General features: G+C 37.7%; 1 protein-coding gene across 1 annotated transcript in view; it reads right to left on the bottom strand.

Annotated features, from left to right (window-relative positions):
* Positions 1-24,822, bottom strand: part of hpse2 (heparanase 2) — a 50,703-nt gene that overhangs the window by 8,856 nt on the left and 17,025 nt on the right. Inside the window, exons 4-8 of the mRNA XM_085296875.1 lie at positions 15,144-15,317; positions 13,988-14,159; positions 7,041-7,088; positions 931-1,024; positions 15-121 (exon numbers count right to left, since the gene is read on the bottom strand). Of these exons, the coding sequence (XP_085153001.1) occupies positions 15-121; positions 931-1,024; positions 7,041-7,088; positions 13,988-14,159; positions 15,144-15,317 (595 nt within the window). The remainder of the gene's footprint in view (positions 1-14; positions 122-930; positions 1,025-7,040; positions 7,089-13,987; positions 14,160-15,143; positions 15,318-24,822) is intronic.

Here is a 24,822-nt window from a genome sequence, read left to right as displayed (position 1 = left end):
ATAACAATACTTACAGAAAGCCAGCAGCATACGTGTCAGAGAGATTGCTGATGCCGCTTGCCCATGCTGGCCCAAGTCCACCAAGCCACACCTTCTTACCCGGAGTATGTGTGTTCACAACCTGCGATGAGTCATTGAAAAGAAAATTATCAACAAATTTGGATTTCACATTTTAGGCTTAAGAATCAGTGCAACCTTTTCCATCTAAAATTATCTGAGGGCCATCCATCCAACTCACGGTTGGGCTCGGCTGGAGATTATGCCAGCTAACATTGAACAAGAGGTGGGATAAGCAGCATCCCTAGTCCATCTGAGGAGCATTACAATCCTAAATTCTTAACTTTATAAACTTTAATGATGAAGAGGAACCTTTGTTTTGTTATGCTAAATGACTGCATTTTACTGTCTCTGTAAACGAGTGAGACGTCGTGAGAGTTTGCAACAAAATACTTCTAGCAATACAAAGAGAACAATAATAAATATAATAATAATAACAACAAATCGGAAAGACATAAACGTGACCTTATTGTTTGAGTGGTGGTACACAGAGGAATCCCACTCCTTTTTCCTGTTAAGTTTTATTTCTTGGTAGTGATTGCTTATTTTCCCTGATCATCTTTCAACTCACCCAGTTTTGATAATATTACGAATTGGCAGCCATAACCATCTTACCCTAAGGGCTTACTTTTGTGGTTTGCACATGTGGCCTCTTCAGCAAACCCGCCCCAAAACTATCTCAGGTCTGGATGATCCAGAATTTTGCAAACTCATTAGAAATGCAAATATATGTCCGGTCATATAGTTTGTATTTACACTACAGGTATAGAACTCCAGAGTTTAAGGAGTCATTACAGGCATTTATCAAGAATACAATATATATGCATATGACTGGGATTATTTATAGTCAAAGTTTAAGTAAAACTTAAGTACCTTGGTCACTTTACTGATCTGCTCTGCAAGTGTGTCCAAAAGTCGAGTTTTTAGGAAGTCCTCTGCTTTGTTTATTCTGCCATCCATGTAATAACTGTAATGAAAATGCAAAACAAACAGAGTGAAAATATATGCAAATTTATATAAATTTGATATCCTTGATTTGATATCCATCCATCCATCCGCTTATGTTCAGTCTAACCTTGCAACGATGAACTTTAGACTGTAAAGGTTTTACAGCAGCTTTGATAAACAGGCACTGACATACTCAATTATATTTCAGTGCAGTGATAATCCAATTTTACTGAGATTGCATAATGGATGGCTTGGAAGCATGGACATTTCAGACAGACTGAATAATAAAGACATCAATCTGCATGTGTGTGAGAAAAGGATAAAAAACAAAAAGACATGAGAGAAAAAGAGTGTTTAGGCAGCATGAAGAGAAGAATTTATTTATTAGAGCCAAAGTCCTGCTGAACAAAACCCTGTGGGAAAACAAAAATCCCCTCCAACATACTCTCTAAACGAGGGAAAGTCAGTGATAATAGCTACACTGTCTAGTGCATATTCAGGTGCCATAAAAAGGCTTTTTCCCCCACTATTTTATTTGATGAGTGAGTTGCAAAGTTAGCGCGGTGAACACGTAAATATGTCTGTTACATTCAACTGTTAAAACGACTTAACACTAAACCAATCTGTGGCAGGTAAACTTCCTTGTATTTTGTTGTTGTCCTAGAGTTTTTAATCTGGTGCCTGTGGCAAGACGCATGACGTTAGGAATGCATTTTATATCAACCAGTAATGACCAGCTAACCAGAAAGCTTAAGACAACAGTAATTGTCATGACAAAGAAGGCTACAGCCTTTATCTCCTCCTGGCACAGCTTCTGTAAGGTCTGGCTTTTCCTTATTGGGAGATGTGTATCATAAAACTACCTTGATCGTGTTTGTGTAATTACTCTCACTGCCAGAGGGGGGAGACAACAGTTGTACACTCAATCAATCAATTAATTAGTCAGTACACTGTGATTGGCTCTCCAAGGTCGAGTTATTTCAGAAACAGCATTTCTATGAACAAAGAACTGCCTTGCTCAGTTATATTGTCAAAAGTATCCCAGAGTCCTATATATTAAAATTTTCCATATTTAGCTTGAGTGTTTCATTATCCAGCCGACTGCTTCAGTAAATAGTTATGATTTATTTTTAAAAGACAGCAGCAAGTGTTCACCTCTTACATGCTATCCTCTGGGTATTGTTATAAATTAAAAATGAAAATATTCAGGGTGATCAATGGTATAATGGTGAAAAGAAATTACAACTATTAAGCCCAGTGATGTCATTAAATATCATCCTTTGCACAAACATCAGAAAACGAAGCATGCATAGCAGGTGGAATAATGTAGATGTGTCCTTTTCTAAATTTTTAAAAGCAGCACATGTTATAAGATATAGCCAAATTTCTAGAAAGATGGAAGTAAAAAATATTTTATGTAAAATTGTTTTTTTTTCTTCTCCTCAATCAATTTTTAATAGACACACTTAGGTCTCTTGGAGAATGCTAGTTAGTATATTTCTTAATCAAAATTTCAAAATAAATGGGGACAACATAAGTAAGAATGGTACTGTAAATACTATGAAAGTAGAGTATTAGACCATATAATCATAACAACTAAGGGCTCATAAATTCAAAAACTATGTTAGAACCTCTACTGAACCTTTTTGGAAAGGTCTACAGAAATGACAGATGTGCCAACAAAACTGCTGAGAACAGAGCTGAATTTAGTTTATGTGGGGTGAAGCAGTGTTGCAATCTGAGCTTAACCTTGTTGAAATTTTCCTCATAGCACTGGAGAAGTCCCAAGCTCCTGGCCTCAAACTGTAAACAATGCACGGATTAAGTCATAGCCTTACACAAATTATTTGGCTATCCTGTCATCTTTTCTGAGAGCTTACAATAATTCTTCAGTCTAGATCTAAGGGAAGAAATTCCAGTTCATATATGGAAACAGAATAAGACAGCACAAATTCTATCTACATCTTACACTACAAATTACCATTAGGGTTAATTTTGCTTAGAGTATATACAAGCATCCAGTAAAAAAGCAACACTAGCCTTTAAGATAAACACTCAACTTGGTGGTTCATTAGTGCAGGAACACACACACACACACACACACACACACACACACACACACACACACACACAAAATTATGCAAACAATGCTCAAGTATTTTGACCAAAAACTTTGAATTAGTATTCAGGTCCAAGCTCCTCAAACAAAACCACAAAATTTTCCTTTGTTCATTCAATGTTTGGCATACTACTTTGGGCTAAACGTTCCAAAATTCACTAAAATGCAAAAATTTACAACACAGGAACTGAATGTTTTTAGACAAAGATCTACTTGCTCAGCTTGTTCTCCACCGCTCTCTCCAAGTGCCAGCACCACATCAAAGACAGCTCACTTACAAAAGTATCTAGCACTCCACTAACACCAAAATATGGCACAGCCAGGAGACACAGATGTAATCAGTTCAGACAAGGATGGACAGAAGCAGAGGTGCAACTGCATCAGTACCACAGTTTGAAAACTATTTAGCTGAAATGGTACATTTATTTATTTATTTATAGATAAATCATTTTGATTTGTAATGATCACAGAAGATACTTTTAGAAGACTGTTACTAATTTTTGCACTCGTGGAATTTTTTGCTAATGGTTTTTTAAAAGCCCTAAACTATAAACAATGTAGAACAACTTACTTTTAATAACTGCATGTGAGGCACCGAAAATTGTCCATCTGGTGTAGCAAGAGATTTTGGGAGTAAGCAGAGGGGTAGCAAAATAAGAAAAGGATGTGTTCCTTGAATGTGGACCATCAGGTTATCATTAGATCAATCATAATTACGTAACGGCTGAAGAATATGTAGCATCCCTTAGGATTTCACAAGTAAATTTACAGCCCCTTTGTGATTTTCACCTTTAACATCTATTTCTCCCCCTTTACATAAGCTATAAATAAGAACTGATACCACTGCCATTCTGACAGGAAACAAGAAACCTCTGGCTGTAACATGTTAGCCTGGCTTGTAAAAAGCAGCACTGCTGAAATAGTGAAACTAACTAACATATATATTTGAAAAAAAAAATGTTTCTAATGCACTTTAAGGCCACAATGATTAAATCAAGAAGGGCTCATTTGAAAGGAGAGGTTTGTCAAAGTGCGCCTTTCATTATTAGAGCATTTAACTGAGGGAGCTTGCTTGTTTGCTTCACACCCAGATGTCCACACCACTGGAGCAATTAGTCTCAGATGTGCTTTGCTCAGGGGCAACTAAACAGCAACTTCAAAAATTGTAAATCTGTCTTGTTGACTTTTCTTGGTCAAATTTAAACCTGGCACCATGTCCTCACACACTTTAAGCTAATTTAAATCTCTCACCAAGAAGCAGCCCCTGTTGGTAAGGCAGTTCACTATACATAAGGCTGGAGAGCCTTGGTGTAGCAAAGTGATTAAAGTTTGTCGAAAACCACAAATGTCAACCACATGGCATGGCTTGAGGATAAGTCAGGGAATCGGCATTAACATCCATCTTCTCAGGAGTATAAATGTTTCACTGAAATCTATAAAAACCTATCGATATAATGCAAGTCAGATTTTGACTGAAATACTGATAGATCACAGTTACCTTAAAAACCAATCAACAGGAATTCCCCCAAAAATGTGTTCTGTTAATTTCAGGATAGATGTCAGTGTTATTGTTAATTTAAATGTAATTTGTTTTAAAACAATATATTTATTGAGATGATTTATATGTCTTATTTTAGTTTAGTGTGAGCTCAGTGTGAAGCCCATTCTTTACTCCCTGTTTTATTAAGTGCACATACATTACTGTCCCCCCACTACACACTGACAAGAGGTAAAATTAAGTTAGCAATACTTGAGTTAACAGGTCAACAAGCTCTTTCCACTATCTCACAGATGCACACACAGACATAGAAAAACATACAAACTATACATCATGAAACATCCACTTTACAAAACACTATATGGACAAAAGCACTGGGCCACCTACACTTTACACCTACATGAGCTGCATGGCCACATAAACCTATGCCATGAAGTTCATGATGCAAAATTGCTCTGCTGGTGTTAATACCAGAGGAGGTTAGGAACTCTTTCGTGCACTATGAGCCTCAGCACTCAATGACCCTGCTCTATAACTTTACGTGGTCTGCCACTTCATAGCTGAGTTGCTGTGGTTCCTAAATGCTTCCACTTTGCAATATTTCCACTTAGTCTTGATGGCAGAAAATGTAGGAGGGAAAGGAGGAAGAGACTTCACAAACTAACTTGTATCAAAGGTGGGGGATTCAGTGTGCTCTTTAGGATGAGGCACTTTTTAAAATATGTTTGTAAAGGCAGATTGCTTGCCTAAGGGCTTGGTTTTATACACCTGTGGCAATTGAACTGAAAACACCTGAATTCAAAGATTACTTTTGTTGATACAGTTCAACACAAAATTCCTAACCTTAGTGTGCACCATCTGGTAGTGTAATATTAACCTACTCCTAATCTAAACTAAGCCTACAGTAGCTCAAACCTGTCTTTGCTGTAAAATGTAATGATTCGCGAAAATTGACCTAAAGTTATATGTGCCTTGTCAGGCTAAAAAAGGGAGGTGCTTTTAAAAGTGCCCAAGAGAGGAAAAAGCACCATTTTCAGCTTGATTTAAAAAAAATAAAATTTCCCAACATCCACAAAACTTGTTAAAGCAACCACTACTGGGATGTTAGGCCCTCAAAACAGGTCCTGACATTTGGATAGGTTTTTTTGTTTAGTGTAGTTCATTTTTATTCACCTCTAATGTATTAATGGAGATGTTTTATCATCACAAACCTTGGATAAAATATATATCTGGTTTTAGGGTTAAAGCACCATGACAGAAAAAAAAAAAAGACATCCAGGCCTCTAAAATGAAAGAAAACTTAATACTGAACTGCAGAAAGAAATGTGAATACAGAGAAGACAGAGACAAAATCAGGGAGTTTAATAGAGAACGACTACACATACTGATCATGTCTTGCTGGTGAATCCAAACATGGATAAGCATTAACTGAGACAAGATGCTGCAAATGTCAAACTACAATGTTGTGAGAAAATGTCATAATATAATGCAAACCACATATCGTTGTTTCAAGATTTGGAGGTACACAAATATTTCACATCATAACCAACACGTTTCATCACCACAAGTGCCGACCGGACACCTCCGACTGTAAGCCACAGACAGACGTATACTAACAAATTCACAACACTTTCCAAACAGGTTTAAATCGAGTGCTTTTTTCCTACCAAGCACGTCTGACTCAAAACAACTTGAGACAGCTGCACTAGAGTAAAACCTATGTCATAGACGTGTTAATGAGTGGTCTCTACTTTTATTAGGTTGGCTTCTTTTGTAGAGGTCAGAGTTTCTGTCACGCAGCCTGGTTAGACTGGAATCTGGATCTCTTGTGTAAAACGGGCTAATTGACAAAGGGAGTGAGCCAGAGCATATGGTTTGATTTTAACAGTGTGGGTGGTGTTTTTCCAAGCCTTACTGACAGCCCTTCCACCTTCTGTTTCATCTAATTTCTCCTAATTAGACCTGACCTTCACCTTAATGACCACTCACTCAGACACAAAGGGTTTGTCTTAGTTTACACTCAATGTGCCTTTTTGTACATATTTTACATGTGGGTGTAAAAAGATACAGATAAAACATTGGGGAAAAAGATCAAACCAGTGATACATTTGTATGCATTCCTACAGTATGTGCAACAGACAAATGGCAGGTGTTACTAATTTAACACACACACTGTCTCTTAGACTCCTTTTCCTGTTGTTCCACTTGCAGGATAAACACGGTTTGGTGAATATGCATTAGTCTCTCTTGGTAACTGTGCTGACAAATTTGCAATATTGGTACAAAAACACAGTGTGGCCTCTGCTGTTAGATATATGGTTTTGAATTACTCTCTTTCAGAAGAACGTAGGTTAATTCTGCGTTTTTCTGTAGATGAAATAATAAAAAAGGGTAAAAATGAAAGGGTAAAATACCTACTGTTGCCACGTAACTGCATCTACAACAGAGCCAGCATTCTTCATGAACCTGAAAGAAAACACAAATGTCATTAACTGATTCGTTGTATTTTGTCTTCAATATATGACAACCTATGTCTTCCTTACACAATTACAATATGGCTATATGAATATTACAACATTTTACCCATTTAACTGTTAGTGCTCAGTTTATTTAACAAAAATATTTTTAATTCAAGTGCACATATGTCACCTTCACTTTATCTCAAGAAGAAAACAAAATCTATCTAGGTGACAAAAGCCATAATTCACTAAAACTCTTTGCCAACTGTCATAAAATGTGTTGCAGTGTTCATTCTTTTAGCAGGTAAGCAATTGGTAATTAATTAGACTTCAGGATTAAAGGCAAATTTCTGAAAATCAATCAAGACAAATTATAAATATAAGAAAAGTGTAATTTAACAGCTGAGAGCTCCTTAAAAAGACAGCAAATGGTGTGTATGCATTATGCAGATTTCCTGTCATTTTAAAATATGTGTATGCAGCAGTCTAGATTTCGCTCATAAAAATGAGTTCTTTCATAGTTATATAGCTTACATAGCATAATTACATGGTTTGACAGTCACTGTTGGGTCCATATATTTTTGTGATGCTTTGCCAAACCCTTGCTGCAGCTGTCTTCAGTTACTGTTCCTTCATGGCTCTTTCTACCTCTGGTTTTGTCTGCAAGTGAAATGCAGCTCTATTGCAAAAACAAAGCCAATGTGGAATATTCCACTTCCTGATCTTTCAAAACCTTTTTACAGATTTAGGTAACTCTCCATCTGTACTGTGATGTGCTAAAGAATTACCTTTGGGAATGAGGCTAAACACAGACTGCAATACTTTATACTTCTGACATCATTCATCTGCTTTTGTCACATCACCAGCAAACTACACTGAAAGTCATGCTTGTCCATGCATTACACTGCCTTCACTCTTCACCCAAGAGATGTAGTATGCTTCAGATTAAAAGGTAGCTCTTGGTCACATCTGCCTACATAAGACTGAGCTGGTAGTGTAGAACCTCTATTTTCACTTGTCTTGTCAAAAGTCTTTTATTAGGGTAGATTTTTGTAGTGATTTTATTTAATCATGGAAAGGATCCTGTGATCATCTACGACTTATCTTCCACAGTGTCCATGAATTTCTATGTTGTCTAGCTCAACAGTGCACTCTATCCTCCAAATGAACAAAATTGTTGAGCAGGTCAGTTCTAACTATTTATTTTTTTACTGTTTAAGGTTGGTTCCACTTATTTTTCATTTGCAATTTCTGCTCATTTGAAGAGACAATAACAGCCTCCAAGTCCAAAATGGAATGAACACCAGAACTGTTTAGTATACAGGGAGTGCAGAATTATTAGGCAAATGAGTATTTTGTCCACATCATCCTCTTCATGCATGTTGTCTTACTCCAAGCTGTATAGGCTCGAAAGCCTACTACCAATTAAGCATATTAGGTGATGTGCATCTCTGTAATGAGAAGGGGTGTGGTCTAATGACATCAACACCCTATATCAGGTGTGCATAATTATTAGGCAACGTCCTTTCCTTTGGCAAAATGGGTCAAAAGAAGGACTTGACAGGCTCAGAAAAGTCAAAAATAGTGAGATATCTTGCAGAGGGATGCAGCAGTCTCAAAATTGCAAAGCTTCTGAAGCGTGATCATCGAACAATCAAGCGTTTCATTCAAAATAGTCAACAGGGTCGCAAGAACCGTGTGGAAAAACCAAGGCGCAAAATAACTGCCCATGAACTGAGAAAAGTCAAGCGTGCAGCTGCCAAGATGCCACTTGCCACCAGTTTGGCCATATTTCAGAGCTGCAACATCACTGGAGTGCCCAAAAGCACAAAGTGTGCAATACTCAGAGACATGGCCAAGGTAAGAAAGGCTGAAAGACGACCACCACTGAACAAGACACACAAGCTGAAACGTCAAGACTGGGCCAAGAAATATCTCAAGACTGGTTTTTCTAAGGTTTTATGGACTGATGAAATGAGAGTGAGTCTTGATGGGCCAGATGGATGGGCCCGTGGCTGGATTGGTAAAGGGCAGAGAGCTCCAGTCCGACTCAGACGCCAGCAAGGTGGAGGTGGAGTACTGGTTTGGGCTGGTATCATCAAAGATGAGCTTGTGGGGCCTTTTCGGGTTGAGGATGGAGTCAAGCTCAACTCCCAGTCCTACTGCCAGTTTCTGGAAGACACCTTCTTCAAGCAGTGGTACAGGAAGAAGTCTGCATCCTTCAAGAAAAACATGATTTTCATGCAGGACAATGCTCCATCACACGCGTCCAAGTACTCCACAGCGTGGCTGGCAAGAAAGGGTATAAAAGAAGAAAAACTAATGACATGGCCTCCTTGTTCACCTGATCTGAACCCCATTGAGAACCTGTGGTCCATCATCAAATGTGAGATTTACAAGGAGGGAAAACAGTACACCTCTCTGAACAGTGTCTGGGAGGCTGTGGTTGCTGCTGCACGCAATGTTGATGGTGAACAGATCAAAACACTGACAGAATCCATGGATGGCAGGCTTTTGAGTGTCCTTGCAAAGAAAGGTAGCTATATTGGTCGCTGATTTGTTTTTGTTTTGTTTTTGAATGTCAGAAATGTATATTTGTGAATGTGGAGATGTTATATTGGTTTCACTGGTAAAAATAAATAATTGAAATGGGTATATATTTGTTTTTTGTTAAGTTGCCTAATAATTATGCACAGTAATAGTCACCTGCACACACAGATATCCCCCTAAAATAGCTAAAACTAAAAACAAACTAAAAACTACTTCCAAAAACATTCAGCTTTGATATTAATGAGTTTTTTGGGTTCATTGAGAACATGGTTGTTGTTCAATAATAAAATTATTCCTCAAAAACACAACTTGCCTAATACTTCTGCACTCCCTGTATAAAGATATGCTACACCTATCCATAAGACATATAATAAAATAATTAAATAAGAAGGACAATTAAATTGAACCCTCTGAAAATATTTTGAGTCCCTCAAAAGTGAATGCAATATTTCTGTTCAATCCCTTAAGCACACCCTTTCACGACATATTCAGTCTAACATTGAATTTGAAAATAAACAAATGTAAGTATCATGGCAAATCTGCAAACTACTAGTTTTATTATTATTATTTTTAACTAATTAGAGTTGCTGATTCTATAGCTTGAGGATTTGATTTGTTAATTTTCAGTTTAATTGTTATCAATAAAAGGAAAATCATCTGAGAGCAGAATCATCCTGTACACAAACACCGTGCAAACACAGAGTCGCCTCTTTGCATCTGTGTATGTTTCCTGATCTACCTGACCCAAATCGCTCCATATTTGGCTGTAACAGCTTGTCAGACATGCCAAAATGTGCGTCTCTAAACATCATGTCACAGAAACACAACTTTCACTGGGCTGGCTTGTTTAGTCTGTGCAGCTCAGATATTTGGACTCTTGAGCTGCTCAGCATCTAATTAATCTTATTTCCTGAGAGCAGCAGAGTAGTTGGGCTGTCAAACACATGAGCAACCCCCTCGTAACAGTGTCAAACACACAAGAATCGTCGTGTCGTTAAATGCGACACCCATGACCCATGGGTACTCCGGCTCTCGACTCTTCATCTTCTCAATCGTCCTCCTCTTCTCACTACTCATCTTCTATGTCCTCCCTTTGTTCTGATAACACTGCTCATTAATCAGTCTGACTATTACAGTACACATACACACATGTGAGCAAAAAAATACACCTTTTTGCTTCTGACTAAATCTGAACTGTCAGTGCTCAGTGAGATAAAAGGCAGCTCCTAACGGTTTCACTGATTTAAGTAGTTCAAGTACATAGTGGAGACAGATCCATACCAAATTATTCTTTTTCCATAGTCTTCCAACTACCTGTCAAAATGTGTGCGGCTGCTGAGAGGCTAACATATATTGAGACATTAAACTGTTCCTGTGAATTTAAGTACACATGTGCTTATATACTTGTGCATGTGAAAACATTTTAACACATAAACATATTCAATTTACTTTATAGATGGTATTTTGGTTAAATGACATGCTGACCCCATTTATTCAACAAATTAAAACCAGAACTATATATCCCACCTCCATCACTTCTAATTGTCTTATTAGCTCTGTAATAAATCTCCTAAACCTCTTGTGACAGATTAGTGGACCGCAGAATATAGCTTCCTTTCAGCCACACAAAATAGATGTTAAGTTTTCATGGTTGCTGCGCAGGAGCACGTCTAACATCTGCATTTATTCACCAAAATCTATCAGACATTGCAAAATGTTCCCAACATTGTCATGTTTATGACTGTGTGTATCTGACCAGTTGCTTTTACATATACAAAAGTCTAAGTGGAAGCTAAAAGGGAACAAAGCGTTCTCCATTGCTGCCCCCAGTTTATGGAATAAATGCCTGTGCACTTTAGACAGTCACCTCCACAGCCCATTTTTAAAACACATTTATACTCTCTGGCCTTCGACCGGGCATTATACATTGATCTTACTTGCCTTTGTTTTATTATGGGAGCTTGTTTGTGTTTTTATTCTATTCTAGTTGTTTTTAACGGTCCTGCATTTATTCACTTTTGGTTGCAGCACGTTGTATTTGCTGTGGTCGTTTTTAAATTGCTTTATAAATATTGCACACTGAATGTCTGAATAAAGTAATTAAACTTTAGATTGACTTGATAAGGGCCCCACGTAACATCTTAAAACATGAAGATGTTACGTAAAATATCTGTCAAGTTATCAACATCTAAATGATCATAACAACATTTTTCTATATATTACTAGCTTTTTATACACCACCCTTGTGAGTTTAATATAGAGTCCGACAATTTTATTATTTGGGTGATTTTGGCCTATCATAGATATATATAATGAATATATTATCCCCTGTGCACCACAACGAAGCTTTTCACGTTTTTGCTTGAGGTAACGTACATATGGTGTCGTTTGTTTGTCCACCAGTGCAATTTCAACCTTGTGGTTTACAGTTCTCTCTCAATGTCTGCAACAGAACCATGGCCACTTGGTTTCTTTGTGCTAAACTTCAAACTGGATTGCCAAAAAAACATAGTGGAAAATCTAAAAAAAATAAATACATTTTATATGTATATATTTATTGGTTGGATAGTGTATGCATTTCCAAAATTCCAGTATTAGTCAGGCTAATTTAAAACAATCAATCAAATTATTATATACTGCTCATAAAGTCAAAAACAAAGGGCAAAAAGTAATTTTGATAGTACTAAATTATTTTATTATCCAGTGGAAAAAAAGCAAACATTGCACCATAAGGTCACACTTTATTTGTATTGTCCAACACTGACAGAGTTGTGTATATACCTCCATGTTTGACTTTCACCCTTTGTTTGTTGTACTGGGCCAGTGATGCATTCATTTTAGTCAAGTTTGTTTCCATTTCAACAGACAGAAAAGCTCACAAAGGCGTTACTTTTTTGGAAATAATGATTTTGTTTGAGGAATACTGTCAGCTGTTTGGTTGACAGAACTAAGGATAAATTTCTTGTCTAAAATGAATTTCAACAAACTAAGACTTGTAGTAATACCCAAAGAAGCCTACATACCTGTGAGAGGCAATCTGGGGTTCGTTATTTGTAATGCAGCAAGGTCAAATTACGCTTTTAAAAAAGTTTTTGTCTTGGTTAACAATCACTATTGTTATCTATTAGATTATCCAAATTAAAGTTATGCACAAACGTTTCCAAATCATTAGTGAAAAGAGGAGAATGTGTTATTCTCTGATGGCACTGATTTGCTATTTGTATCCAAAGTGCATTTTGTAAATCACCAACTTGATCAACTGCAAGCCTTAAACTAATTTTGAATTAAGATTAGGTTAAGTTGAAGACAGCCAATTACATGCTCACTGCCAGTGGAAAAGTGGTTTGTGGAAGAACAAGATGGGGAGGTTTTTTTTTTGTTTTGTTTTTTTAAATCTTTTGTCATTGAAGTTTTGAATTTCTAAGGATCACAACAAATTATGTTTCTTTTGCCTAAATTCAAGGGTTTGTTTCAGTGAGCCACACTTTGTAAAATATACTTGGACAGACTTCATTGAACTGATGAATTGATAAAGACAATACAAAATGAGTCAGCGCCTTAAAGGAGGTATTACTTTTCCGTTTTGTGCTCCATATTCACATCATGATCTTACGTTGCCCGTGAATTGTTAATGTTCTGATTTTCATCTGCCAGATAATTACAGCTTGTGAATGCAAGATAGATAAACCGTGGGGCTACAATATTGTGTGGCTACAATACAACTTGTCCAAAAACAACACAGTAATTTTCAGTGAAACAGAGTCCGAACAATTTAATCTTGCTTTCAGTCAACTTGAATAAAATTTTGGCCAGCTAAAGAAAGTATGTCTGAAAACCTTTTTGTTTTCCAAAGATTATAGTAATCTGTATCAAATGCTGGTGAATAATACTACACAATGACACTGTGACAATGTCTTGGTTAGTCTTTTGTTGTAAAGGTTTGGCTACCAAGTGTAACAATGCAACCTTTGCAGAGGACAGGCTGCAGTTGAAAGAGGGCGGTTAGATAAGCGACCAGAGTCAATCCAAAGCTGCTGCAGCTTCTGGGTGAGACAAGCAGGTGGGACGTTGCGCCATCACGTTATCAATCAGATGACACTTTATTTATGCTGACATGGTATAACTGAAGCTGAGACCCTAAAACCTGCAGAGTGGGAATCCATAAACACTGAATACAACTACAGAGTGTGAGTGTGTGTGTGTGTGTGCGTGCGTAAAACTTTTACTGAGCTTTACTGTGTTTAATGCATAAACTACTGCAGCATACTTTCCGCTACCTTCCCCCTTTCTTTTCCAGCAGGACAGCCTAAGAAGGAGTGTAATCCTGGCCAATCCCTGTTTTACTTGGTGACTCACCCATCCAGCAGCAGAATGGCGTTCTTCCGGGGTCGTCCTGCGTTGGGGCCAAAGAGGTGAGCTCGGTGGTAGAAGCGCACAGACTGCAGCAGGGTACGTAGTTTGGTGTAGTCCTGAGCCAACTGGGTGCTGTTGACCGCACGACCCACCATGCTGCGGTACGCATTGGGCTCTGGAAAGAGAAGACACAGTAGACTGAGGAAGATAAGAGTTTATACAAGCAGCATTGGGAAGATGACAAAGAATGATGTTGTTGTTGTAGTCTGATCCTGCTCTTAGAATATCCAACAGCCAGTAGAAAAAAAGGATAATTGGCCAATTCACAGTAATACAGACAGATGGACATTGCTTCAAGGGAATAGCCAAAGCACACAGGGTGGCCTTGCAGAATCAGTAAGCCTAAGAGAGTGAAGCATTTTTACAAAAGGAGAAAGACTGAACTTTTGCAGACTCATTGTTGATTAACAACTTCACTGAAGATTTTTCTGTACCAGGCTGTTTCATCCTAAAAACATAGGCTGCTAACATGTCTGCTTTATTAGTGTATGTTGATATGCTGTTTATGAGAACTATGAAATGATTAACTGCACATTTTAAAAGATAACCTTTAATTCATCATATAAATGTCCTCTATATCTTGTGCTACCTCAGCAATTTACTTGAAATTATTTCCTTTGTTGCAGTCACATATAAAGTTATTAGACATATGCTGCTACTCTTAGGCTTAGGCTGAAAAAAAGGGTGATAATAAGTTTTTAATGTGAGGGTATTTTTAGATTTTCAGAAAATTAAAAGAAAAAAATAGTTTACCCCTATGCGAACCCTTGGATTAACCCTTTAACTGCTACTGAACTTAAAAATCCTTCATTAAATCTGCAACAGTTTACTTTAGTTCTGTAACAAATTTGTATTACAAGTGACAATACAAGCATGAACTGTTATACTGCATTTAGTTTATACTTCGAATTTAATTTACTGCACTCAACCAGAGAGAATAATGATATGATTTTGGCAATAAAAACTATACAGTATGTTACCTTTAAAACGCTTTCTTTTCCTTTTACTCCTCTAAATATTTTAAATAGTATCAAAACTGCAGATATGATTGTAAGTCATGTGTTTTAGTAGACAGTTTGAAGTATGTTGCTGTACTGACCATTGCCCAGCTCCCAGGAGATGTTGTATTTCTTCCCAGCGCTGTACTTCAGGAGGCTGAGGGTGGAGGAGGTGTTCCAGGAGTTGTCTGGATTTCTGTGTAGTGCGTTGAGCCCCAGGATCAGGTGCAGGCCAGCACAGTCGGCAAAGTTGTACAGTTTGTCTAAAGACCTGGCTGGGAAAAACCCACAAAGCAGTTGTAACTTTGATTCTTTTTACGCGTATGGAATCATATGACCACATGAACATGATAGAAAACATGTGTAACTCATGGATTCCCTGATTCACATGCCCTCTGTTTCTATATGTTTATGTATACAGTAGCCCTTAAACCATATCTGTGGTGCTTTCTGCACCACAACTATGTATGTTTGCAACCGGCTACATTTTCTTTTCATTAAAAAAAAAAAAAGAAGAAGATGGAAAGGTGTTGACATTATGTAACATTATGCACTTTTATTATACTTATTTTAAAGTCAGCTTTATCAAAACATACCTTCAGACTTGGAGGGAAACAAAATTGGAGCAGTATAGGTTTGTGTCACGTGTATACTACTGTATTTACACTGTGAGTACTATGAAACCTGCTTAAAAACTTAAGATAATTAATCAGTTATGATAAAAACAAATCCAAAATGAGAATTCCAATAATTAATTGTTTTTACATTAGCTACTGAACAATATCTAAGCTGGTTCTGCTCAGTTCTTTGCGGATCAACTGATCAGTTTATTCGCATAGTGAAAATAGAAGTAAATCAACCAGAAATAGAGCCCAGCTTTGAGGAATGTTTATCTTGTCTGTGGCGTAGGTAACATTGTTGTGATTAACTGTGTACAAAGTTGCTTCCACCACTTCAGCTTTCAAACTAAACCATTCAAACAACCAAAGAGGACAACATTCCTTAGCCATACTGTGTAAGTACTCTGTAAGATGTACTTGAATAAACTGACTGCACGTGGTGCAGGATATACCTGGAATGTATTCTGCAACCAGTTCTGAATTTCGTGTGTTCATTTTTACACACGGCAGCAGAGTTTCTTCCTTCAGCAACATTCAGTGAGAAGAATGCAGACAGACTGATTTTCCCATCATGGACTCCTGTGGTGATGCGCTCCTCAAAGCATCAGGCACAGGATTGTTCTGTTCTGTTCTGCAGCTGACTGCTCACTCATGTTTATGTCTGCTGTCTTCATTATTCTCCCTATGCAGTAGAGGATAAGGCCAACTGCAGATGTTGGCATACAGTGAGAGTGCCAAAAGTGTTTGTTTATATTTTAATGTGTGACTGTAGGCTGCTCCTGGATATCTTAGGCTCTTGTTTTGAAATTTAATCTGTTTGAATTCATTCCATTAATGTAAATATTACCCTGAACTCTAACCCTTACTTCCTAGGTTCAACAAGGACCAGATGAAGACTGTGCAGGTCTGGTTCCTGCTAGAATTTGCTCTCAGCTCTGGATTTGGCACCACCTGAGTTTGCCAAATGATAGCTTTGTCCAAAGTGGAATGAAGACAAATGCAGAGCAGACTCGTGTGCATGTAAAAGGTTTGGATACGTGTCATGCCAATAAAAGGCATAGTATTTAAAAATGGATACAACTAGCTTCAACAGAGGACACATTTAAATAGTGAGTAATGCTTATTAAGTTATATCTGAACTCAAATGTGTTTGTGTATTCAGCATTTACTCCAACCCTTTATTTCTAGTAGAGCACTGGCTATGTATAATCCAAAGAGCAAATAGAGAGAACAGAAAGATTGCTTGTTGCACCTGGCATTAATCTGCTCTCTGCTAATAGCAGGACAAAGCCTGAAAAGCAAAAAATGTTTGCAGCAACAATAGCTTTATTCCACAAAGCTCTTTTGGGGAGTGTATATCTCCTGGGTAAACTCCCCGTTCTCTGTCTCATTAATAACTATCAATAATGTTATTATCATAACTGCTATTATTGTAACTTCTTCCCTTTGTGGTTGGAATCAGAGTGGCGTCTGTTTGCAGCAGCAGAGTTGAGGGCAACTGGACAGAGAAAGTAGGGCCAGATGTGGCTGTCAAGATGAGTGATTCCAGGCCTTTCCTCACCTGATATCTGAGCAGAAGGCAACCAGCCTTACTGCAAGACACAGCTAGCAGGCCTGCAAACACATCATAAAAGCATCATGAGATGTATCAAGCTACTAAAAATACTGTTTCTCTGCTGGCTGATCTAAGAGCAGTGTGTAAAATAAGAGTCTATGTGTGCATGTCAGGCTGGTTACTGCTAAATCTTTATACCGAGTCTAGGTCTTAAGCTTATGAAACACACGTATCTGTTGTCGTATAAGCTGAAGGTGCTAAAAGATATTTTGCACTCAGTAATTTTAAACATAAATTTTGCTTTTCACCTAGACTATTAGATAAATAATTGCATGTTTGACAGCATACTCATCTAACGGATCTATTATACAGACTTTATAAATGCATATTTATTTATATGCATACTATGATTCCAGCTTATCAAATGAAAGGATCTGTCATTTCTCCTGTAAGTTAAATGAACAGGGAAAATAAACATGCCCCCCCCCAAATATCTGAAGAAATCAACTTGGTACCTGCAAAGGTATGACCTCTATCATTATCAGAATTTTTGGACATATTTTTGATTTTGGTTAAATAACTAGTAATCGAAATGATTAGTTGCAGCTCTAGCAGTCTTAGCACTGTATTTATACTTATTGTAAAGAAGAGTTGAAATTAAGGCTGACCTAGACCCATTTTGTGTGTCCGATTATGGGTAAAAAAGAAATATATAAAATATATAAAATTCTGTTGATAAGGTCTCCTTTTTAAAATAAAAGCAATCCCCTGTTAGCCCATTGGTGAGCAGTTGTTGGAGTCTCTTTTTCACACTGACAGCAGCTTGTAAAGAACATACATTACAGCATAGCCCAGCATAGCAAAGCTCTTGCTTATCATCTAGGAGGTGGAGATCATGTGTTTTCTTAAAAGCAGAAACAGGTATATTTGCTATCCTGATGTCAGAAAATCTGCGACTTACTGGGGCAAACTTGACCCCCATACATAAAGCTATGCAGACACTAAAAAGCCTTTAAGATACAAGTCAGTGATCTTGGTCAGACAAAATGAAGGCACTGTAAATTAATCTATTTCATCTGTTATAGCTCACCATCACATCTGTGTGATGCTAGAGCACAAATGCTCCAGGATTCAATGAACTCCAGAGACATACTGTGGTTGGAATTCTGAAGGGAATACCAGAACTTACTATTTCTGGATAATCACTCACAAACTTAGACACAGATAATCAATAAAGCAAACATTAAATTGTCTTTTCTGTTCATCCCAATTACATTTAATAATATCTCTGAAGCACTTATCATTATTCAGCTTTCAGTTTTTAAGAAAACTAAATCCTTCAGAAACAGGTCTTACATTGTAATGTGGTTTAAAACAGGTCTCAAAATTCTCAATTACACACAAAACAATGAAAGCCTGTCTAAGAGGTCAGACTTTACTGTACTCAGCTACAATCTTCTCTTTTATCTTACAAACAGTCCAGCCAGAAACAAGCAGAACAAACCCCAGAAAGCCGTGTGTGCACGGGTGTGCATTTGCTTATATGTGTGATTCTGCTGGCGTGCCTTTGTGTGTTTGTGTGTAGCGGAAAGAGTGGAGTCTGGATATTGTCAAGCTGTCTATCTGATAGAAAAGCCGGCTCTGTGAAGCAGAGCGGCCGGCAGCATCAGTCAGCGATATGCCTCATTTCTGCAGTTCTGCATATTCCTTCAAACACTGAGGTACACATATGTCTATTTGCACCAGGCCTCTATGCACTCACACAGTGTTTACTGGTTTACATACCACCCACATGAGCAGACACCCATTTAAAGTTTCCAATGAAATCCCACTCTTTTCTAGCACTGTGCTTTCACTAGGTTACTGTAGCTGACAGGACAGGTGTATTTTTACATGAAAGTTGTTGCTATTACAGCTTGGATTTGTTTCACTTTTGAGCTGCTAGATTCGCCTTCGTTATATCACACAGCCTCACTAAAATTTCATAAAAGTTATGAAAAACAGATTGAGACGAGGATCACACAACAGAGCTTAAAAAAGCAAGGGACGGCATAAATATAAAAACCTAAAATTTGAACTTAAAACATGAAGCACCATCAGGATTTCTTTTAAATCACAGAGATACTATATTAAGACTATATTTTTATTATCAGTGAACAACCACATTTAACTGAGAGTATACATTACACAAAAACATTGCAACCATTCCAGACTACTCTGCAACATATGTTTTTGTGTACTGGGAGGAAAGTGAATGCAGGCTACAGATATGCAGACAGAACAAGTAGCCTTTCCTGCCTAAAATGTGAGGGATCATTTGGAATTTAGTTTCAGTGATTTATGAAAACATTTCTTGCTTTGAGCATCAAAAACAGAGTATATCCATGCATTCTCCACCATTTATGCCTTGGGAGACAAAAATACCAAGCACAGCAGAAATTAGTTTTCTGTTTTCATTAGATATTTAATTCAATACCGAAACAAAGTTGCCAACACAATTTACAACTACTAGTTGAATGGAAATCAGTCTGGAGTGGGTGTGTGCACACATTCACACACACAAATTTCAAACCCAAAATGTAACCATACCCTATTCTTAATGCCTTCACCTTTAAAATGTTATGATTTATGCCATAGGACTTGGCTTTTGTGCTCATTAGGATGACATGTCTGCATAATTTGACTGTGTAAACAGACCTAGGTCCCCACAACATGAGTAATACCCGGACCGCTCACAGAAAAAAAGACTGCAGCTGAGTTCTGGCTTGCTTTAAAAGCCAAATCAAAACTGAATCCTCAAGAGACATGTGCAGACAGGGTAGAAGGCTGTTTAGAGAAATTAATTGTGAGTCTTTTTTCCTGTTTATGGACACAATATGTTTTCCATAGATGCACATGTGGCAGTCAAGTTTCCAGAGTTCTTGAAAAGTGTCCACACTGCTAATGAAGATGATCTAAAATGAATTCTAAAACTTTTTATGTTATTTTTCTTTCCTCTAATGATTTAATAACTTTGTAGATGTAGGTGGAAAAGAGAGTTATGCATGAAATAAAATCACACTGAGCACACTGCCGCCCTGTAGGTGCTTGTAATTTTCTCTGTCAGCTGTAAAAACTCACAGCGCACTGGCTTAAAGTTTGCAGTGAAGCGCACACTGTAAACTCAATGGGGAAAAGATGGTGGAAATGGCTATTCTGAAACAATACATCCATCAAATTATTGTTAACATGCTGGAGAAAATTGTTGATGACAGTTTATGAGGCTTTACCAGATGGATTAAAATTAATCTAACATTTATACTTACACACAACACGTGCGGTTACAACATGCAAGATGATGTCATGAAAGATTTGGAATTAAACTGCCCAAATATCCAGGAAAACTCAAGCTCAGTGCATTTATCATTGCCACCTCCATTATGGCTACAATTTCCAGCAGCTCCAGTGGTTCATCTCTGCCTTCTGTTTCTCATTGGTCGGGTCATCCACTAACCAGATCCTCTCGAGCTGCAGAGCAAGACCGTGTGACTGAAGCAAGATCATCTGAAGACTGATATATCCAATTATTTCAACAGCTAGTCAAATGCTCAAGAGCAGCTATCGATCAAACCGCAGTTTAACAATTCATCCATATCGGTGAAACCCAGACCAGTATACTGTTACGGTCGCTGTGCACAAAGATGTTAAAAGAGGTGTTTTGCTATGTTCGCGTGGTATATCTATGACTTACCCTGACGCTAGCTTGACACTGAATGTTATGGTTGCGCAGAGGGAAAATGTGGTTCTAATATACTGCGAGCCTGTGCTGCTCCACCAGCATGTTGCACAGAACCCAACGCCTCCATGTTTACACAAACACACATCTCCACATGGACTCTCCTTTCATACAGGGGGGCTCCACTTCAGCAAAACCATTCAGGTCAAACCACTTTTGTATTTTGGAAGAATGCAAGATATGTGGTGGGCACCTGTTTTCAATTCTGTTAGTAGAGGGGGACTGATATGTGTGTGCGTCCATATGTGTTGAAACCAGAATGTGAGAGAGAGATTATCTCAATCTGTGAATTTGCTCTGACTAGACTTGTGTGTGGCCCCCTTCTGTGAACCCAGTGTAAAGAGATGCAGAGCAGCTCGACAGGACTGCTGAGTAAGATGAGTGGTATGTTAACATACGCTGTTCTTGATGTAAAGTACAACAACTCTGTGCTCCTGTGTGTGTGTGTGTGTGTGTGTGTGTGTGTGTGTGTGTGTGTGTGTGTGTGTGTGTGTGTGTGTGTGTGTGTGTGTGTGTGTGTGTGTGCAAGCACTATTTTCCCTAGTGTTCCAAACAAGGCAAGAGGATGCAGCATATAACAAATGAAAGGCAGTGAAATGGACAAAATGACATCAAGTGTCTTTTATTGGCTTTGGGCCATGTAACTCAAACCACTTGTTGGGGGGAAAGGGTGTGGTTGTGTTTGGGGTGTGAGTGGTTTTCACATCTGTTTGGCAATGGCCGCTGTCTATCACTCCCTAATGGGAAAAGCACGCTTGTTAGATACTAATGACCTCATTGGCTTGTAAAGATACAAGGTGTGCGCAAGGAGTGAATTCCCAGGAGAGAAACATCACCATGTCTGTTGTATTTGTATGTACTGTGGAGCTACCTATAAACCACTACCAAACACAACCAAAGCACGAAGTAATACAGCAGCCATTATCATTAGCCAAAATTGTTGTGAATGATTCTTTTATTACAAACTGACAGACTGTTTAGTAACTTGTGAATCGAACTGAGGGTTCATCGCTGTCTAAGGCAAACAGTTGTCTTCATAACAAGATGATTAAGATGGCCAATCTGCAGCTTCTTTGCAATGTGCAACCAATTCTAATATTTGAACACCCAGCATTTACATTCAAAGCGACACCACAAAGTCAAATTCGATGAAGTTACTCTTCTAATATTATTGTATTACAGACAGGAAGTAATAGAAATAAAAGGGTTTTTTGATAAGCAAAAGAAATGCTTCTTGATGGACAGGCTAGTATTGCCAGTTGGCAGGGTGCTGAGACAAAATATAAACTAACTTGCATAACTGTCTAGGGATGGATAGTATTTTGTTAGCAGTCATACTGAAGAATAAGACCTACACCATGTTTGCTGCAAAACGATCTTCATCAGGTCAAGGTCCAACACAAGACATGTGTTCAGACTTGTAAGCATTAGAAGTTATTAGAGTTATTATGAGATTAATGTGGGGACTTGTTTGGAGTCTGAGACAGAGAAAGGAGGACATTCTGACCCAAAAAAAAAGAAGATTCAATTACATGAAAGTAATATATACATATGGTCTGACACTTTTGTTCTGTTTGCACCATATGTCCGTACACTTCATGTAAAGGAAAAACTTTAAAGCTTTTTACATGAAAATATGTATATTGTTGCTTTTATACTGTAGGATATAAAACTGCATTTTTACCATGTAACATATTTTACACTTCATAAACTGTTTACTTTTTTTGGCCAATGCAGGGCAGTTAAGCAAAGGGTGTGACAGTTTCACTACCAAAGATTAGTAACGCTGTCACCTACATAGAGGGTTATTGTAAAGCTTCCGCCTCTTATCTGGTTAGCCATCTCATCTCACACACCTCTGCTGATGCTGTAATTAAGCACTGAATGCTCTGTAGTTGTAGAGAAACAAAACTCCTCCACATACATAGGCTGGAATGAATGAGAGACTAGCCCAGGGCTTTACTGCCCTGAATCATCAAAGAGCTTGAACCTAAAATATTTTCAGGAGTCCTTTAAACACCCCACCTGCTTAGGATTCAGACACAGTGGCTATCTTCACAAGTTTTTAACAAATGCTTCTTTTAACACCTTCACCATCATATTCAAAAATTATACCACTGGCAAAGGGCAACAATGTGTTGGGGCATAATGGACATCTGCTACATTCCAGTTCAAAAAGGGTATCTTTGACCCCAGGCAGTGTGATGAATGAGGGTTATGAAGACCAGATCCCAAGCGGGCAGCAATGCAAACACACAGTATTCCAGACTCCCTTTCACTGCTAGAATAATCACCATAATCACAGCAATCATCTTCCACTCTCAAACTATATCCACACACATTACTTATGCTTCACTTAAACTGGAGGTTCTTCAGCTGAACGTGCAGAGCCAGATTAAACAGTTACTGAATCACCATCTTGCATAACAACTTTTATAGGTAATTATACATTTATAATATCAGATGCTGGGAAAAGACAGAAAATGTTTATAAAAATGCTACTACGTAATGTGCAGACCATACCGACTACATAAGCCATTTGTTATTTTGCAATTCAAATCTAATCACTTATAACTGCACTAATTAAATATAATTGACTGAATGATGGAATAACATTTTAGAAATGTATGTATTATTTTCATAATAATTCTCGGATAATACCTGAACCAATACTTTGCCAGTGAGTTCAAGCCAGAGAAAAAAATCCTACAGGTCTCTTAAGATGATAAAATCATCATATTTTCAGGTTTAAAAAAAATGATACATTATGAAATTAGAAGATAAAAATTTGAAGATTAGAAGACAAAAGTGCACAATTGCTAATTTAGCACAGTATAAAACACTAAAAAAAATGTTTCAAGGTTTTAAATTTACATTCAAGGAGACCTTTTATGGGTTTTTTTCATATCTATTATATTCTTCTGGAATGTCATGGAATAACTTTAGTCACAAAAACCAAAACCTATATATGTTATGTTGGCTCTCTACACAGGAACTCAGTTCTTTCTGTCTAAAACAGGCAGTTTTAGCTTTAAATCTTGTGGTCACTACTTAACGTGAAAAGATCTAACACTGCTATTTAGCAAACCTAAAATAAGCCCCTCAAATGTCTGTTTGGTAGATATTGTTCTCAGTGCCTGCTTATTGTGTGACATATAGGTCAAAAGCTGTATATACTTGTGCAACATAGAATGGAATCACTGCAAAGTCCTTTTCTACAGCTTGCACTTGGATGTCTGCAGCTTTAATCATGGACCTCTACCTTCAAAGCAAAGCAAACAGTCCAACTTCTGTGTCAGACTGACTCAAAATCACAATGAGGATCATCAGTGGTGATGAAAGCTGAGGTTTTTTTGACATTCATAGGTTTGTGCACTGAGAATTTGTTACTCACGATCAGCATCTAAGCATGCAGTTGTACTGGTATCTGATGGAAGAGATTTGCTGCAAATCACCTCAACAATGGTGCGTGTTATTGTACAAAACTGTCCTTTACCACAAAATTTAATTTAAGTTGAAGGATCAGAGTTTTAACACCGTGGAGGAGATCCAGCACGTTGCAGATCAACACAGTTCTTGATCTAAAAACAAGCAGCAGTCCTGGAAGCGATCGTTCCATTCACGTGGCCATAATGGAGATAGCAGTGAATTTTATAAAAGGTGAGAGTTTGCTTTTTATGACTAACGTGGATAACATAAACCTTCGATCGCACCTTGTTCGAATAACATTAAATGTCTGGTTTGGAAATGCATGATAAGACGTCAGTTCTACAGCAAGCTTTAAAATGACATCATCATCAGATTTCTCCAGCAAAACAACCTTCAGTCCC

The sequence above is a fragment of the Mchenga conophoros genome, linkage group LG13 (assembly GCF_057382185.1).
Source record: "Mchenga conophoros isolate Kocher_MC1m ecotype Shallow Benthic linkage group LG13, M_conophoros_male_GT1.1, whole genome shotgun sequence".
NCBI lineage: Eukaryota > Metazoa > Chordata > Actinopteri > Cichliformes > Cichlidae > Mchenga > Mchenga conophoros.
Note: the sequence above shows the minus strand (reverse complement) of the source record. Positions and strands in the feature narration are given on the sequence as shown.